At 52.2% G+C, this 19,593-nt stretch overlaps 1 protein-coding gene across 1 annotated transcript in view; it reads left to right on the top strand.

The window, feature by feature from the left end:
* COL4A2 (collagen type IV alpha 2 chain) overlaps window positions 1-19,593 on the top strand; it is a 155,105-nt gene that overhangs the window by 41,622 nt on the left and 93,890 nt on the right. The window contains exon 9 of the mRNA XM_029938399.1: window positions 2,247-2,431. Coding sequence (XP_029794259.1) covers window positions 2,247-2,431 — 185 coding nt within the window. The remainder of the gene's footprint in view (window positions 1-2,246; window positions 2,432-19,593) is intronic.

The following is a 19,593-nucleotide window of genomic DNA, read 5'->3' as shown; positions in this document are numbered from 1 at the left end:
GGGATCTGGCAAGTGGCTTTAAAATCAAAATTAAAAATAGCCTCTGAAGTAGCAGATGGAGAATGTGCGCTTATGCTTCACCCTTCAGACTGAGGAGCCCTGACCCTCCCCAGACAACCGGTGACTGAGTCACTGTGTGAACCAGGGACACTGCCAAGCCCCCTACGCGTCCCCGTCATACATAATACAAAGTATAAATGTGGCGGCCCCCGAACGTCTCCCTCTGGCGCTCAGGGTGATCCATAAAACCGATGGCTTAGCAGGGCGCTGGGCTTACAAAAACCAAGTGTTCAAAGTCATAGGATTTTAAAATGAGCTCCATGTAGATAAACAGTGAAGCCATAAAAAATGGCAAATACCTAGAAACATATTTTGAGGGCCTGGAAGGATTTTAAGTGTGTTTACTCTTATACTGTGGAGCTCACGCTGCCTCAGAGGAAGATCACCAAGAGATCCAAAAGGTTTCGAGGTGTTGGTTTGAGATTCTCAGATTTGTTTGAATCCTTTAAAGTGGTGACTGATGCAGTAGAGACTAGAGGAGGTCAAGGGACGTTGGGGGACACAAGACCCCTCTCGTAGAAAGGTGTTAGCCCAGGAAAGGGATGTGTCATGTCCACAGAAAGAACATTGAGTAGTTACTGTGATCTCAGGTAACTCCAGCCAGATGGTTTTGAGTCAGAGTTCACTTGTGTGCCCGTCCAAGGCTGCATGTCCAGGAAGCTGTCACAGATGAGCAGGCGTCACACCGGTGGCCAGGCAATACCAGGTTCCTTTCCACATGCGCATCGGTGCCACGCCAGGAAGGGGAAGCTTCTGGCTGATGCGCTAGCACAAGAAACAGCTTAACAGAAGGAGTCCCCAGGTCACCGTCCTGTTTAACCATCGAGACGTAGAAGAGATGGAGCAGATGTGGCAAAACGCGCTTGTGTGCCCGGTTGGGACAGTCTGTTTTCCGGGGAGTGCTGCCTGCGTGCTTAAGACTGGCTGGGCGCACACCGGAAGCCGACCTCGCCCAGGGTCCCTAGAGTGAGTGCCTGCCAGCCGGGCGGTCTGGCCCAGGGTGACGTGCCAGACGGGGACCCCCATGCCCGCTGCCGCTGCAACTCACCTGTCATGTGGATGGGGGGACGGGGCTCTCAGGAAGGGGGAGTAGGGTCAGTCTGATTGTCACATCCCACTCAGAATGTTTAGTACTCCCATGGTCTGAAAGAAGAGCTCAGAGTCCAAAGTCCAAGTCTATCCTCCACCTGAAATACTGAGATCAAGGACCTTGGAATCCCCTGGGAGTTGTCCAGGCACAGAACTCGGTGACGTGTTCACTCACTTCATTGAAGAGTTGTGTCTCGGCGTCTGACAAGAAGCCTGCCTCCTAAACCCTTGTGGAAGCCCCTTCCCTCCATCCGCACCTCCCCCCTGCAGACCAACGGGTCTCGCAGAGTGAAGGCAGGGGGTGTCCTCCGCTGGTGCCACCGGGGACGTGGAGATCCTCCGCGGCGGAGGCGGGGGTCACACCCCGACAGGTGCATTTGCGCAGCCCCCCTCCCCATGCGGAGCCCCCCTCCCTCTCGTGCAGCAGGATCCGTGGTGTGTGACGGGGGCCCAGCCTTGAAGGAGGCCCGTCCTGCTCACCGGGACACCCCTCCCTGGGAGGCACACCCACGTCTCCCAGAGAACGCAGGGCCGCCGGCCACGGGCTGCCGGCCTGGAGTTCCTCCGTCACTCTGAGGCACCAGCAGTGCCCCTCCGGGCTCACTTCACACGGGTCCCTGCGCTCAGGGAGCATTCTCCTGACTTTTGAGACCCAGGACGTCATTTGGCATAGTGACCACAGAAGGCACAGCATCAAGAGGGACCCAAACATAAATTCCAGAGTCTGGGCCATGACGACCCATCACTGTAGGCGCGACTGTGACAAATGTGCCACTCTGCGGGGGAAAGTTGATAGTGGGAGGCGGCCTGGGGGGAAGGGGACGGACCGGAAATCTCTGCACCTTTTGCCGTGGGCCTAAACCTGCTCTAAAACCTAACGACTCTTTGCTTATTTTTATTTTTTTAAGCTTGTTTCTTGTGAGAGAATGGAGGGGAGGGGCAGGGAGCGAGAACCCCAAGCGGGCTCCGCGCTGGCAGCGCAGAGCCCAACGGGGGGCTCGAGCTCACGGACTGTGAGACCGTGGCCCAAGCCGAGATTAGAAGCCAGCTGCTCCGTGGGCTCAGCCCCCTGGTGCCCCGGAGTGGGTTTGTTCCAGATGAAGAGCCAGCGGCTGGGGCGGGAGCTGCCCGCGGCAGCGGGACTGTAACCCGGCAACAGTGGCCAGCGCCGGGCTCACGTGCTCTCCGTGTGTTTCTGCAGGGCGTGAAGAAGCTGGACGTGCCCTGTGGCGGCAGAGACTGCAGCGGCGGCTGCCAGTGCTTCCCCGAGAAAGGAGGGCGGGTAAGTCCCAGCGGCGCACCAGCCTCCCCCTACACGCACCCCCACCCCGAAGCGCCTCCGGTCCCCGGACACGCAGCAGCAGACTCCGCTCAGAGACGTGTCAGACGCGTGCAAACACGAGGCAAAGCTGGTCACTTCACACCACGCTCCAGAGGGAGGTCACGGGTCACTTGCTTCCACACCTTTGCGCTCGTTACTTGTTACGAAGCGTGTCTTATCCGTGTGCGATGATAGAAACACGGGAACTGCACGGAGCAAACGTGGCTGTGGCCACGCCCCGCCCGGTGTCGGTACAATCGTGTTCTGGAGGGTGCAAGCCCCTCTCCCAAAATCACCCTACTCACCCCCGAACGTCCTTCCTGCAGCGCGGTCATCAGGTAAGTCTGAGAAGAGGCCGCCCCGCATCAGAACCCAAAACACGGACGGATGTGGGTTCCTTTCGTGAGGTCGAAGGGGCCGGCTGTCCCGACGCCATTTAAGCTGATGCTGGGTGTCGGCATCACTGATTTTGAGAAGAGATGGTTCATATTTGCCTGTGTGAGCCGTGTTCGGGTGGCGAGCATATTTCGTTTTACGACACGGTGTTCTGAGGTTTCACGCGTTGGGACTACGTTTCCCCATGGGGCCCCTGCGGGTCCTCCAGGGGCCACGGCCTGAGAGCGGGTGGGACGCATTGCCTGTGTTCCCTGATGCCCCTGAATCAGAGCGGACAGCGCTCCCAGACGCGTCACCCCCCCCCAGTCCTGAGGTCACGACGGTTGGCGGCCCCCACCCCCATTCCCACCCTCGGGATGAGGGTGCGCCTCGTGGAGCCCGGCGGGGCCAGTCGGCAGCTGGCCGGGCGCTGGGCCCTCTCCTGCCCGAGCCCCCCCCACGAGTCAGACATGTAAAATTTGTGACCGACAAGGAACCCCTCACCAACACGTGACCGACGAACCATCCTCTCGGTGCCGAGGACCACGCCCAAAGCTGCCGTCCCCACGGGCTGCGTCCCTCGTCAGTCATGGTCCTCAAGGCAGTTGCTGCTGCCGTTGACCTAGCAAAGTTGCCTGGGTGGTTCGGTTGGTTAGGCGTCCAGCTCTTGGTTCCGGCTCAGGTCCTGATCCACATGAGTTCACGGCTTGAGCCCCACGTGGGGCTCTGCACCGTCAGCATGGAGCCTGCTTGGGGTTCTTCCTCTCTCTGTCCCTTCCCGGTTCTCACAGGCCTGTGCACTCTCTCTCACAATAAATAAATAAGCTGAAAAATAATAAAAGATTTGCTGACCAAAGATTATACATCAGCACTTAACAAGGTTTATGTCTTTTTTAAATATATGGAAGCCATTGCATGAGATTGAAAATCCCCCTGGGTCCCTTGCTATTGACTTTCCCAGCGATGCTTCTGGAACAGGAGTGACCATGCCTGATGCAAAGCACCCCCCCCCAGGGCCTGGCCCAGCCTGCCGGCTGTAGACGGGCAAGAGGGAGACGCATTGATGGTTTACAGGTATCTGTGGGACTCGCCCACGTAAGAGGGAATTCAGCCCCAGAGACTCCACATTCTTCTCCACGTGATCAGCCACACAGAACCCACACGGGGCAGAAGGGCATGGAGTCGCTTCCTTCTCACATTGTGTGATTGTTTTATGCAGAACCAATATAGTGACATCTCCCATAACGGTTTTTTACAAATTTTGTTCTTCAGTAAAGATAGTTCATCCTGATTATTATTTGTTTTAATGCATGGATCATTAACACGCAGTGCCCTGTTAGTTTCGAGGGTTCGGTGTAACGATTCAACAGTTCTGTGCATCCCCTTGTGCTCATCAAGCGTGCTCCGAATCCCTCTGTCTCTCCCCGCCCTCCACCCCCCCTTCTCTGCTGACCACCAGCTTGTTCTCTGTATTTAAGGGTCTGGTTTTTTTGTTTGTCTCTTCTTTTCTTTGTTTGCTCATTTGTTTTGTTTCTTAAATTCCACATGAGTGAGATCATGTGCCATTTGTCTTTCTCCAGCTGACTTATTTCATTAGCCCTGCATTTTATTTTTCTGTGTAGTTATGTGCTTGTAGGGAATTCCAGAGGTCTTCTCGGAGCGGTTATGAGCGGGGAGACTCCTAAGGGTCCCTAGGTCTCTCTCAGTAAATTTGCACTGAGGGCTTTTAATTTCCCATCATCCCTCATCCACAGCATAGCCTGGCGCTGCTGCTGCGCGTGGCCAAGTAGGTAACTGACACCTGCCAGTTCATCTGGTTCACACGAGTAATCCAGACCCCCGCCCGGCTCTGCTTGCCTCTAGTTCTCCAGACAGGTTATGCTAACATTAAGGTGAGATGCGGCAGTTGTCAGAGTGTTGTTCAAGAGACAGAGCCGCGTGGTAGCTGATTGGGGGCCTGGCCTGTGGGACCCCCACGGGTAGCGCGCTGGCTGCGTTTGCCCCCTCTCCGCACTGCCCAGCGCCTCACACCACAGCGGACCTTACAGGCACAAGTCGGGTGTGTTAGCAGTCAGCCTGGGTGTTAGTCAACGAGATGATACAAAGGCTGTTGGTAAACAGTAAGAAAAATATTAGGAAAGAGAGAGACAATGCCATTTATCATGTTCTACGGGGCGAGCCTACATTCGTGGACATATTCGTTGTCAGGACAGTTGCATCTACATCATTAACGCGCTTGATAAGGAAGGATGCCCAGTCCAGTCCCAGAAGCCTGGTGTGTGGACACTAAATATTTGTTAATTAACAAATTTCCCCAGATGTGTTCCTGGAGACAGCAGGGCTATTTCTATCCTCCTCTTGGACTGATAATATTTTTTAAAAGTAATGTAATGCATAAAAATAGCAGTTGGATGGAGTCCGCTGTTCGAGAGCTGAGTGCATACTTGGTCCTTTCCCACAGCTCCCCCAGGGTCCCCTGCCGTATGTTTTCCCCATGGTGCGGCTGGAGCAGGATGACAGTGCCTCACCACGGAGCCCTCTGCTCCCGAGGCCCTGGACAGCCAGCCTTATATGGGCACGGGGTAGAGTTCACTTGCTCCTCATCATGGTGACAGAGCCACCAGAAGCTGCATGTCACCGGATAACTTTTGGACCCTGAGCAGAAATCACAAATGTACTGTGGATTCTGATTCCAAATGAATTCTCACGTTACCGAATGAACAGGCTCGGCGTACAGTGCGCACAGCCTGCCTCCCCGGCGCTCGCCGGCGGGCGGTGGGGGGTGCAGGGGGAGCCGGCCAGCCCCGTGGGCTCAGCGTCCGGCGGCAGCAGGGGTGTGGAGGGCAGGAACCGTGGCCCCGCCGTCCACGCGCTCTTCCCTGCCCAGTCAGAGCTGGAGGGGGGGGCGGGGTGCACCAGGCCCCAGGCCCTAGTTCACACGACAGGGAAGGGGAGCGTGAGGCACACCTGCTCCGTGGGGTCCAGAACACGGTCCAGCCCTCAGACTTGGAGGACGGATCTCCTGCCTGCATTCCTGTTGCCAGCCGGTGATCTGCACGGCGGAGGTTCTCCGCGGCTGGGAGGAAAGGACGCAGGCCAAACGAGGGGGGACCCGGCCCTCTCTCCTCGCGAGTCAGGGTGCTCTGGCCACCTCTCCACCCTTCCCTTCAGTGGTTCAGGGAGCAAAACAGAACTTCAAGGAAAGAATTGGTAAGAGAGTGAGAGCAGGGGAGGGGCAGAGAGAGAGACAGAATCCCAAGCAGGCTCTGTGCTGTCAGGGCAGAGCCTGAGGTGGGGCTCGATCTCACAAACAGTGAAATTATGACCCGAGCTGAGGTCAAGCATCAGATGTTTTACTGAGAGCCACCCAGGTGCCCCTAAGTGAATTGATAATTTTTTGCTGTTTGAGTGTCTCTATTCAAAATAAACTGTTGGTCACCTGGGGGGCTCAGCTCAGTCAGTTGAGTGTCCAACATCAGCTCAGCCCCGGGGATCACCGTCCCGGCAGCAGGTCATGATCTCAGGGATCATGAGTTCGAGCCCCACATCGGGCTCTCTGCTGTTGGTGCAGAGCCTGCTTGGGATTCCCTTTCTCCCTCTCTCTCTCCCCCTCCCCAACTCATGTTGTCTCCCTCCCTCCCTCCCTCTCTCTCTCTCTCTCTCTCTCTCTCTCTCTCTCTCTCAAAAATAAACATTAAGAAAATAAAATAAACAATTGTGTATATAATGGAGTGATTAAAAGTTATAACTCCTCACTCGTCGCGCAGGGTGATGGGCACGAAGGAAGCTGGCCAGCTAACTTTTCCAAGCCCCCTCCCCTGTCTCTAGTCATTTTACTCTTTCTTTCTTCATATATTTTGTATTTTTCTTCTGTGGGGGTGGAAGTCCATTGGACAGAAAGCATTCGAGCTCATTTCCGTTCCAGAACTTCCGTCAGAGCGGTGCGATGCACCAGGTGGTACAAAGGTCAACAACACAGACGACGGTACGGAGAGCAGGCAGGGCGTCCAGTTCGACACATAGAGACATCTCTGTATTTGCTCATGAACTTACCCAGAGGTCGTGAGATTCTCAGGTTTCTCCAGCTGAGGTCAGCTTTCGTTCATTGTTTCGGTTCCTTAGGCAGGTTTGTGTCCCCCCCGCCCCCAGCCAGCCCTTTGACTTTTGACGATAAACTCTGTTTCCCCAGGCAGTCAGAAATTTTAGAAATTGGTAAATACCAAGACGCTGTCTAGGTCCACATTGTTGGGAATGATGGAGATGGGCGGGCTGTGTGAGAAAAGAGGACCCGCAGCTTTGGTTCCCAGAGCTCTGTCCTCGGCGCCCGTGGGAGGGCGTTGGCACCCCCCACCCCCCTCAGCACTCAGCCACCCACTCGCCCCCCATGGACCTGACAGCGCAAACCACGGGACCTGAGACCAGCACCTCACGTGCACAGTGGTGGCGGTCCACACCAGGCTGTGTGTAGCTACCGCGTCCTTTCATGTGGCCAGGAGTTTCCCACAGTCTGTGGGTCCCTGGACTGGAGTCAAAGTATGAGTCAATAATTCGTAACCTCACAAGATTCCTTAAATTCAACAATGTAAACCAAAGCAAAAGGAACCAGAGAGACACTGAGTGAAAGAGGAAGCAGGGAAGAGCAGACATAGGACTCTGGGGCGGGGGAGCAGGCGCCCTATGACAGTGAAAAGATTCATTGTCTTTGGCCACTTGCTATCAGCTCAGAGGAGTAGCGACCAAGAGATGAAGGGAAGCAGAGCCCTGGCCCCAGGGACGGGGGCAGAGGGACCCAGAGCAGCTAAGAACCACAAGCGATTGGCCAGATCTTCTCTGTAAGGTGAGCCACAGTCGTGCTGATGTCTAAACTGTGTCGCAGACCGTAAGCCCGACCCTTAGATGTGAGTAGCCAGGATTGCAAAATAACACTGAAGTTCTTCTCTGAAATGGCTCAGTACAAATCTGAAAAGTGGGTAGAGCAGCGCAGTGCTACGAGAAATCTTCAGTTCAGAATGTGTGCGCTGGGCATGGCCACGCCCCGCCCCAGGTTTCCATGGCAACATGGCCACCACCTCCGCATGTGATGGGATCAGAATGTTGGTGCCGCTGTAGGAGACGTCTGTTCAGACCAGCTGCTGTTTCCTGGCACTTTCTCATGGGACACTCGGTACTTTAACTGAAGTCACCTCCAGGGGCACCGGGGTGGCTCCGTTGGTTGAGGGTCCAGCTTTGGCTTCGGCTCAGGTCATGATCTCATGGTGCGTTCGAGCCCCGAATCCGCTTCTGTGCTGACAGCCAGAGCCTGGAGCCCGCTTTGGATTCTGCGTCTCCTTCTCTCTCTGCCTTCTACCACTTGCTCTCTCTTTCTCTCTCTCTCTCTAAAATATAAATAAGCATTTAAAAAAATTAGAATCCACCTCCTATGTTTTATAAACTATCACTGTCCAGAAAAGACAATGAATTATTCAGAAGTAGGCAGGACATGACCTGGGCGCTGGGCTTTCGTACCGCTGTCCACACATAGGGCTCACCTGCTTTCCACACCGTGCAGCTGCCGTTAGCGTGCTTTCGCCGTGGTGGATCTGGCTCATCAGATGCTACAGTCGCTGCGACAACTCATTTACGTGTTACTTTCCTCGCGACGTGAAACTCGCGTCGCAGCAGGTTTGGACAGGGCCCGCCCCACTTGTAGGTCACGGGCAGTGATGTGCTTATGTTTGCCATCATGGGAAAACCCCGCTTTCTTTTGGCCGTGGAAGTTTGTGTGCCTTCAACACTCAGATACATGCTGTGTGCTATCTATGAAGGAGGCACTTGTCCAAGAGAAAGGGGTGCATGAACAGAGGGGTGCCTGAACAGCATGGGGCAAGGGCCTGAGGTAAGGGTATGCCCTGAGCGCTTAAGGGGCCATGAGAGAAGACACTGGTGCGAGGCGAGGTCCTAGAGCACAGGGCAAGGGCGGTGAGAGGACCAGGTCCGAGTCCCAGGGAGGTGAGAAGCCACTTGAGGGATGTCCTGAGAGCAGCCATGTACCTTATAACTCAAGTCACAGAGCCCCATGCGTGGGGAGGCCGGTGAGTTCACGTCTTGGTGACCTGGTTCTAGTCAAAGAAAACACCACGGAACAGTAGATTATATACAGCCATAGTTGGAGACTGGAATTTGAAAACCAGTGTATACGTTTGACACATACTGATTACGTGTCTGCCACGTGCCAGGGCCTGTCCCAGCACCAGAAATACAGAAGTAAGCAAAGCAGTCAATATCCCGAATCTTTTGGAGCTTTCTAGATCCATGCTCTCCAGAACAATTTTCTGCAAAAATGGAAGGAGTCTGTCTACACTGTCCATCATGGCTACTGGGGCATTTAAAATGTAGAGGAATTTTAAATTGTATTTCATTTTAGTTAACAAAAATTCAAATTAAATGGCCCCCACGGCTACCATATTGAAGATCACAGTTCTAGTGAGCGTGGAGGTGGAGAGTAGAAGAGACAGTGAACTCCCTGTGAGTCTATAGGCATGTTCTAGATATCAAATCCTAGGCAAAAATAAAGCACAATATAAAGTCAGGGCTTTGTGAAAGTAACACCAAGATTGTAACCTGCTGGGTTTGTATCTTTGCAAAAAAGATGTTATCTTGAAAAAACAGAGACACACGAGCAGGGCACATTGGCAGTGGTGTCTGTAGCGCACAAGACTCGTCACACCCTCCACCGTGCCCACAGCCTCAGGGACACTTGCGTTTCCAGCGTGAGCTCTGCTCAGGGCCTTCCCTTCTAGAGGCTCTTTGTCTCACTGCTTTGGGGCAGGAGACCTGTGCTCACCCGGTCGTCAGCTGTGGAACATCAGGCTTTTCTCTCTCTCCTCCTGCCACGATCCAGTAAGTGTTTGCTTCAAGCAGGGCTTTCGGCAGACCGTTGTAGAAACGCATGGATGGTGCAGCTGGAGAAGAGAGGCGTGGCTACGCGGCCCTGGCCCACTCCCCAGTTTACCCGGCCCAACATGGCAATCATTTCATTTCACAAGGACCATTATGACACTAGTCAGGGTGTGACAGAAAACGGGCCCGTTTGGAGCTCATCCAAAAGGAGGAACACATTACTAAAATCCTAAATAGACAAAATGATAATACCGCCTCGCTGAACAGACTGAACGAACACCATTCTGGACAGAATCTGATGGTTGCAAGTCAATGCTTAGAGAGAACATGTGTTTTCGCCACCACTGAAATCACCACGGTCTTCATCCCCAGGACACACTGCCCTGGGTTGTTTCCAACCGGTAAAATATGTTGTTAAATAATAGGACCCATGCAAGTCACCGGTGAAAAGGAATCAGAGTCATGCTGGCCTAGCATGTATCAACCCCAACAGAAATGACCCATGACACAACTGCTGATGGCAAGCAGGTATCTGAGGGCCGCTGGAGGTACCAGAGAGCACGTTTGCGGCAGGAGCAGCACGTGTCCAGTGATGGACGACGAAGCGTTGGCCCGCAGGATGTCTTGAGTACCTGCGTGCAAGGGAAGGATCGTAGAGGTCCTCCTGCCTGATTCACCCACTTCTCCCTCTCCGGATGGATACTTTATACAAACACGCCTCAAAAACCGCATTGGCGGCTAATGCCACACTGTGTGGCACGTTGTCACCACTCTGTGCTCTTGAATGTCCAGGTGCTGCTCATGAAAGGTGGCTTCCCAGTGCCACAGACACCACAGATTTTCCACGAAGCATCTGTTACTCTGGAAAAATGGGGGAGGGGAGATGACACCCACTATCTCGTTCTAAGAGAACCACACATCCAAACGGCCCCCCTCTGAATTTACACCTAAACAAATGAAGCATACAGTAGACATTCTTGAAGCCCAAGCAGAAGACAGAGCCACATTGAGAGAAAACTCCTTATTTTTGTGCTTAGGCAGTCTCTGTTTCCCCAACCCTTTAACCATAATCTGTGATCATATTTTATGTGTATGTAAAAAGTATGATTTCTGAAGATGCATAAAATTGGCCCGAGGAGGCCGGCCGGCTGGTCAGAGCGGGTGGCGGAGCCCCCAGGAGCCTCCCATGGACACTGGGTGGTGGCCTGAGCCGGCGGAAGCCCAGGGACCCAGCCCGTCCTCACCAGCCTCTGGCACTCAGGGTGGCGACCAAATGATTAAGTGGGCGCTCGTCCAAAGTTGACCGTTCTGGGGAAATGGCCCTTCATGACTTCAAGGAAAATATCACATCAGCCCGTAGCCAGGATAATGATGGTAGTAATGATTCTGTGTCTTGATTGAAAATCTCACACAGACGTCAATAGACGGCTCATACACTGGGGAAAGAGAAATGAACATTCCCACTATTCTAGAACCAAAGCAAACCAGTGCTCTGCCCTTAGAAATCCTTCATTTGTCCCACCTCCTGACGGAGTGTTCTGACAAGCATAGCATTAAAGCATTTCCCTTTCGGCTGCAGAGAGAACACCAGTCTTCAAAGACCTTCGTTTTGTTTTATTCACGTCCAGCTCACTCTAAGTAAACAATTGCAGTATTTCTAAAAAGACCAGAGCAGAGTTGTTACCAAGCATAATTGGCTTTCTAGAAGCAAATCTGGAAACAGAAATGTTGGCTCTGGGTCTGTCATCTGCCCCGCAGGGGAGGAGGGCGCCGCGCACCGTTGGGGCTTCACGTGCCGAAAGCGTGTCCGCCCGCCCGCGGTGGTTCCTCTCAGGGTTCTCCCGCCGGGGGCGGTCTGGCCAGAGGCTCCGCGTGCTCGCGTCGAAGTCCTCGGACATCTCACTACTCCCAAAGCAAAGAGAAAACCAGTAGGTCTCGTGGCAAAGTTTTGAAAATACTTTTTGTTTTCTTCCAGAGATAGTAAAACAGTAACCAGAGAAAAATGGCGGAAGGGACCAGATGACCCTCCTGCACACACTTTTCCCACTGAGGGGCCCTTAGAATTTGCCACCTACATGAACACACACTGGGGGTGCCCTGGGAAGAAGGAAGTCGGGGTCATCTCGTCCCTTCTCTGTGTTCTTCCCTTTAAATCAGAGGGAACTGCCCTTGTCCTCAAAGTCACGAGCAGAGATACTGGATACATCACTGGTATCCGGGCGAGCCGACAATAAATGTAATTCTGACAGCTTCGAGGCCTTCCAGAATTTTCTTAAGAAGCTGCCCAACCTGCAGCCCCAAACTGCCTGTGATTCGGAGCCCTCTGGCATCCCACCCAAGCTAGCGCATTGTGGTGTAGACAACCAAATCATTCAAGTCGTCCGAGGTCTGACTCATGTGGGAAGCACAAAGCAGGCCTTCAAAAGGGCACATGTCCCCACTGATGAGAAAGGTCAAAATATCCCCATCCCTCCCCTCCCTGCATCCAGCCTAAAAGCTTAAATTCTGGAGCAATGGAAGCAGGAAGAGCAGTCCCCAGGAACGCGATGCAGACCTTGTATTGTGGTCGATTTCCTCCCGAGCCACTGTGAGGGCATTGAAAATCCCACCATAGGAACCAAAGTTCTGTATCCAAAACACTGTTAGAATGGATAATTCCGAAAGGATTGGAACCAGAAAGGGAGGAGGGGGGCAGGCAAAACAAAGTGGGAATGAAATGGAAGTCATTAATGCTGGGTAAATAATATCTTTGGCCTAATAGTTCTCAGCTGCCTTGTCGGCGTCGATGTTTTTTATTAAATTGTTGTCTCTGTGAAGCACTGTAACTATCCTTCAAACCTGAAGTCTGGTTTAAATAAAGAAACAGAAGGACGAATGAGTTCCATGGTGAACTTGGCCTCCGCGGTAAAAATCACAGCGCTGGCTGTTTCAGCGCTGCATGGCAGTCATTACTTTCTTTTTAAAAAATACACTTTCAGTGGCGATAATTGCATTTTTAAAGGCTTGTGAAGAGAGTGGTCATATTTCAAAAGAACCCTGACGTCCAGATCAGTGTTTATGCATCGAACCCATACTTAGTATCTGCCAACAAAAGTAGCGTTTCTCAGGTTTGGTAAGAGACCCGTTGCCAGAGCCTTTGAGGACGCCGTGGCTGCAGGGAGCTGGGACAGAATTAACAGGATTCTGTGACTCCGGGGAGCGGTTCCCTTTTTGTTCATGTTGCTTTTAACATCGTGTTCGTCAGCCCGGCCTAGAGGGGAGGCGATCCTTTGCCTGAGCAGCCGGGGGCACAAGGGCCGGGCTCACAGGCAATCCTGGCACAGCCCAGGCCACAGCTCCGCAGCCTGCGGGAAGGGAGGCCCGACCAGGAGCCCAGACAATTCCAGCAGAACCCTGAAACATGAGGCCAGACTTCCTGCGCTTGGAGGCCTGAGGGTGAATTCCTCATCCCTTAACACCTGATATTTTACAAATATTTGTGTTTCTCTCCATAGAGTGATAGAATTATGGGTGTAGTACATTGACAAATCTTGTCCCCAGTGTCACACCGAGGAAAAGGGGAAGAGGGCATCTAAGATTGATGGCAACCTGTTCTGTTCTCGGGGGTTAAAAAAAAAAAAAAAAACCCAGAGTAGATTTATATACGTCCAGAGTGGAGTTCGTGTTAAGAACTCCATTAACGAAAAGTGTAGGATATTACTGCAAAAGAAAAGCGTCTAAGTCTAACCAAAAGTTGAACCAGAAAAGTTCAGCTCTCCTTCAAGATCGGAGTTCTCCTTAGACTTGCAGAGAACAGTGGACGCACCTGAAGTTTCAAGACAGTAAGATTCATCCCATGGGCTTCACTTGAAAGAAACGCAGTGGTGGTAGACACACCGCTGACAAGAAGTCGGATGAGCCTGTTTGAGCCCCGAGGATATTTCTTTCTGTTCCCTTATCAGATCCACATTTTTCTTAGAGTTGATTCCTCCTGTAGCTGGTGTTTTTCATGAGCTTGTTTTGCCCTGAAAGAGTGTATTTTGAAAGCAAGGGATGCCAGGATGGTGACATCAGCCTGCTTCTCAAGTGCGGCACAGGAGGTGAACTAAAGATCATCCTGGGGAGGGGACTTGGCCTGCACCAGTCACAGAAGAAAGTTCTGTTAGTGCCATAACTGTGTTATACGTAAACAGCCATGTCTAAGCACTCAGACTGGACACAAGGAGAAAGAGGTTGAACTAAGTAATAGCATTAGGATGTTTAATTAGAAACCAAGATGGCTGAGTTAACACGTCACTACAGCACAGCTGTATAGAGAGTTTCGTGTGAGGGTCAGGCATCACAAGACCGCTAAAGTTTGTGCCATCAAAGAGACCACTGTGGGACACTACTGATGGTGGCCCGTCCGCCAGAACCCCGTCACAGCACGTGAGAGGTGGCCCCGCACTGGGGCGTATGCTGTGGTCGCTCCCACCGGAGCTCCTGAGGAAACTGTAGGAAAGCTTAGCTTTGGCACGTGCCCATGTCCCTGCAGGAAGAAGCCCGCCCCCGAGCGCACCAAGCATACGCACAAGCATGGGCGCGCCAGATGGCCACGCTCCCCTCCAGCCCCCACCCCTCCGACCCCAGTGAGCTTTCCCTTCCTTCATCCCGCCAGCCCCCAGTCCAGTCTTCTTCTCCTCCACATTGACTGATCTCACAGGATTAGAGGAAAGCATGCGGTCTCCTAACCTGTATCATATTGAACTACCGTGTGTGGCCTCAGCTGGGTCCCTGACCTCCTGACCCGTTGCCTCTGTGAAGACGGTCTTCTAAGTTTCTCCCCTTCCTCCTTCGGTCCTGGCTGTCAGATTTCAGCTTAGCTTCCAAGCAGCTCCCTGACCCGTGTGGAGGGCGTGGAGCTTTCCCCTCTGGCCGTGGGTGCTTCTGAACCCCACCATAACGTCCTGTCCCCCCTCTTACCAAACACATTCTTGCACTGGCTCACAAGGGAAGTACTTCTCCCCCCAAATCCATTCCTCATGTAAGTTTTTTGCCATGTTCCTTTTTGGTTTTTACTTTTTGACTATTGGTGTTCCATGCTTAGCAAATTTGTAAAGCCCGATCCGAGATTTTACTTTGATTGCTGTGAAGTTGGTACGAGACCCAGCCGGCACTTGTGACTTGGAGATGGGGACCCATGGGCACTCTCCTGCCCCTTGCTCTCACACGTCCAGCACTGAGCTAATTCAAACACGGACATTTCACGAAGAGGGCTCGTAACCAAAAAGGGGGTTTCTAAATGTTAATTGCCGCTGGTATTTTTAGGACTTTATTTTGAGGGTGGCATCGATGAAAGGGGGTAGGTAGCCATCTACATACCCTTGAGTAGAAGAATTAGACTAAGGAAGTAAACAAAAAGAACTTTGTGGATGAAAACAAACTCCTTAATTCCAAAAGATTAAAAAGACTTCCTTAGTAGAAGGAAATAAAAGTTCACAAAACGGGTGCCCTTCAAAAATGTCAGTTATCTGGGAAGGAAAGATGAGTAATGGAAATCCCATGTGGATCAGAAAGATGAATAGATTATCCCATGAAACTAGCATTGACAGAGGGTGAGGAGCCCTGGACCGCCACCCCACACCCCTTCCCAGCCGACACGGGGGCCGGCGGAGACAGCCTCTGGGCTAAGATCATTCCTCTTAGAATTAATGCATGTAAGATTCAAAAAGTAACCCCAGGATTACACACATCATATGCATATCTATGGATTTTTACTTAATGTATTTTGCATTTACTAAATATATGTTGTATCTGTGTGCGTTTCCAGGAGAAAAGCATTTTGCTATCATAGGAAACCCTTTCTCACATGCTCAACATAGTTATTTTTAGCATTTAATCTTATCTCAGAAATTAAAATGAACCCTGGCATGGATTTTGAATGCCCTGAAACTTTATTAGAATACACTCTTGCCATTTTCCATTTGTCAGGTTTTCCTATCAGACTATTCCAGATGTTTCTGAACACTTGGCACAAGAATTGATTATTTTTGACACTGTCGGGTATTTCGATCTGCTTCTCCTTTGGGCACAAATATCCTTTGTCGTTTGGGAGACGTGGGCCGAGGCGGGGGGACGTCACCGTCACAGGGGAGAACGCTAGAATCCAACCCTCCTCCTCTGGTCTGGTGTCGGCTGTTCCAGGAATTCATTGTCGTTCCCGTCCCCACCCATGTGCCCCAGTGATCTCTATATTCTGCTGGCTGTGCGTCAACAGGAACTCCCGGAATAAACCGGCAGGGAGCTGGCGCGCAGATCGGAAGGGAGGCGGGGGCTGCGGGCACCGCCAGGGCCAGCTCCCGCCCCGGGCCGCTCGGGGAGTCCCCTCACCTTCTGCTTTGTTTTGAGATAAGGATGCTACACCCCGCTCTGGGGGTTTCCAAGTGTCCTTACTGTATTTCACGGAAATGCAGAACATAAAAGAAGCACGTACAATTGGATATTTCAAGAGGTTCTGGACAAGGGTGCCATTGAGTTCCCTGAGCCAGACCCCCTGGGGCCCCTCGGAGCACCGCCGAGGTGGGTTGACAGGAGGGCACAGGTCCCGGCTCCGGGCGGGGTCACGTACAGAGAGAAACACTTTCCCAAAACCTCTTCACAGACCTTTTCTTGTCCTCAAACAAGATAATAGCATTTCTGTCTCTGAAGACTGAGTCAGACTGACCCGTTTTTCCTCCCTGTGAACTGTGAGCTATCTCAGAATCGGCGAATCTCCTTCCGACAGGTCAGGACCGAAACGCCATTCCATGGGGGTCGCCTCATCAAAATCACGAGCGCCCGGCTGTTGTTTCAAATTCAGAGGCATCTTATTGTTCGTATGTAATTGTGGTGCGTTTTTAACATGTGCTATTTCTGGAAGGCAAGTAAGCTTTTGGGGGGGCGTCTATAATGATCCTTTCTCCTCTTGCCAGCAGAGATAACCTAAAAAGACAAAGTTTCGTGTTTAAACTACACCTATTCCCGCACTGATATTTTTCCGTGACGCTTTAAGTCTCATCTCAAGGCCATGATAGCAAAGTGTATATTATTTTAAAACCGCCACATGAAATAACCCCTGGTATCTGGTTCCATTTTTTTTAAAAAGAGCAGGTGTTTCCTACACATTTTTTGTCAGGTTTTGTTGTCTTTTGTCTGTGCCTCCAAATTTCCCATTGTCGGGCGTGCGCACAATGCCTGTTATGGAAGATTATTGTTCTGGTTCACATGGTTTTACTTCCGGACTTTGGTGTGTACTCCTGTCGTGAGCTGCCCGCCATGGAGCCAGTTGCCCCATTTTTGAGTAGCCATATGGTTTAGTGACTAACCTTTTATTTTTGGACACATCGTATTTCTCAGAGGTGGGATGTCCGCTACCTGTTTTTGCAGCTAACAAAGAACAAAGAATCCTGATGATCTGGGCCAAAGTGCCTCCTACCAACGCTCTTACTCACCTGGGGGGGGGGGGGTCTGCTCTACTTTTAGAGAGCCCCTGGGCCGCCGAACCCCCCGACAGAGTCAGGACCCCCTCGCACGTGCTGCCCAGCCCACACCCATTACGCCGCAGAAGCACCTTGTAGGCGGGGGGATGCCCCATGGGCGGCAGCCTTCTCTGCCTTCCCTGGTATTTAATCAGACTTTTGGTGGCTCGTACATTTTCAAGAACACATTTTATCTTGTTTTCAGGGAGTGTCCATGGCAGAGGGTTTCGGGTGGTGAGATAGTAGACTTCTCTGCTTTAAAGAGGAAAAATCAAAATATCCCGTAGAACAGTCCCCTCCACGGGATCAGCTAATCACAGATGGGGAGCAGCCATGACCCTCAAGCACTGTACTCAGAAAGTCTGTGACGTGGCGGATTCAACAAAGGGCTTCACGCTCTCCTGTCTCTGTGTGCGGCTCCCGTCCACCCGAGGGTGTTTCCCGTGCTGAGGAGTGCGCCTTCCGATAGAGCCCCGGCTCACAGGTGAGCTTGAGGGCTGGGGATCTGCAGGGCCCTCAAATTCCTCCTAAGGCCACTGAATGTTACATGCACATCCATCACGCGGTCATGCCTCCATCACTCAGCCTCTGGTAAATGACCTCCTTCCTATCTCTGTGATGTTTTGTTGCCACTTTTTAACTGTAAGTTGATGAGGCACGTGCTAAGGTGAGCGTCCACTGTATTTTTACTCTTTTGGATTCGAGAACTCTTCACAACAAAGTACCTGACAGAGACTTTGTGGGTCTACACCATCGACGAAAGAATTTGGAATAACTCCTCACGTTATCCAGCTTGAGAGTTTCCACTGGACTGAAGTTTTATTAATGAGACAGTTGTATCATATTCAAGTTTAGCACAGCCTGTGCATGAAAGGAAAGCACAGAAAATGGTGCCCAGGCGGGTCACCGGGTGTCAGGACGGTGCCCGGCCCCTGCGGGGCGGAGCTTGCTAAGTGGTTTGCATTCATTCACTCACGGTCTTTCCCAGAGCCTGCCGGGTGGCCCCTGGTGTAGAAATCACATCGAGAACAACTAAGCGAGCTGTCCAGACTCCCATCGTTAGGGTTGAGGAAACCAAATCAGAAGCCGGTCCCAGAGCCCATACTCTTGACTCTTCCTGAAGGGCCTGGGGTTGCACGTTTGAAACTCCGTTGTTCCTCGTTATTTCTTTCTTCCTCAGCCTATAATTTCTGCATCAACTATGTCTCATTCTAAACAAAACCATGAAGCCAGAGAAGAAACAAAAATACATAAAACCACAGTTTTGTAAACTAAAAATCCGTCCTTCCCGCATCTGCTTGCATTTATGCTTGCTCTCTCTTCTCCTCCGGAGGCAGCTCTGTTCCACGAGCTGGCAGACCGCCTGTTTGAAGCCCAGCAGGCTCTCCAAATATGGCAAACGTTCTCATTTCCCTCAACACCGACTGCTCTGCTCCCACTGGGCTCCGCGCCCTGCGCGTCTCTGTGTGCACCCCCCACCCGACCCTTGTAATGTCCTGGTTACCCCAGCAGAGTTCCACTAAGTGCGTGGTTTCCTGTCCTCTTCCGAAGCATTCCCAAAGTCCCAGGACCCCCTGGATGGACTGGAAGCTTCTCAAGACTTTTCTTAGTGTATCGAGGGGTGATATTGAGCCGCACTGCCAATAAACCCCCTTGTAGGGTTGTTCAGTCCCAAAATGGATTCATGTAACCCCTGGGGTGAAGCCCTGTTCTCTCTAGAGCCCTTTCACTTTGGGACCAACCTACTCACAGGGGACATATGGAGGGCGCCCCACGGTACAGGAAAGCGCGGTGCCGTGCGATGCAGAGCTCACGCCGAGAGCTGACGTGGTCGTAGGAGGAGGGGGTGAGAAGGACGGCTCAAGTCGTCACTGTGGAGTCAAGTCCCGGCACCACCGCGTGTGTCTGCGGACTGTGGGGGCTCACACATATTCCTCGCCTTCGAACTCTCCCTCTGTAAGTAGGACAGTAATACCCCCTGCAGTAGCTCCAAGGAGGTGATAGGCTTAAATGCTTACATGTTCGGTGTCTGGCACATTCTTGGTGGGTCTTACCATGGGCGTTATTTCTCCCTGGCAGCCTCATCATCACATGAAACGTGAGTCAACTGGACATGTCTGGTGGTGGCTGGCTTTCTGGGCGAGCATCCTTACGGTTAGCGCCACGCCACAGGAGGGTAGAGCAGGCGTGCACCTGACCGCGGCAGGATGTGATCACAGGAGGAGCTTTCAAAATAAGCCCCGATGACCACCTCTTCAAAGAATCTCTCTCTCTCTCTCTCTCACACACACACACACACACACACACACACACACACACCTGGCTCTGCTTTGATTGTGGAGAGATTCACAAAGTTAGGCTCAACTTGGTGAAGCAATACTAAAACTCAGGTAA

This window comes from Suricata suricatta, chromosome 4 (assembly GCF_006229205.1).
Source record: "Suricata suricatta isolate VVHF042 chromosome 4, meerkat_22Aug2017_6uvM2_HiC, whole genome shotgun sequence".
NCBI lineage: Eukaryota > Metazoa > Chordata > Mammalia > Carnivora > Herpestidae > Suricata > Suricata suricatta.
The sequence above is the reverse complement of the archived record's forward strand: the minus strand, read 5'-3'. Positions and strand labels throughout refer to the sequence as shown.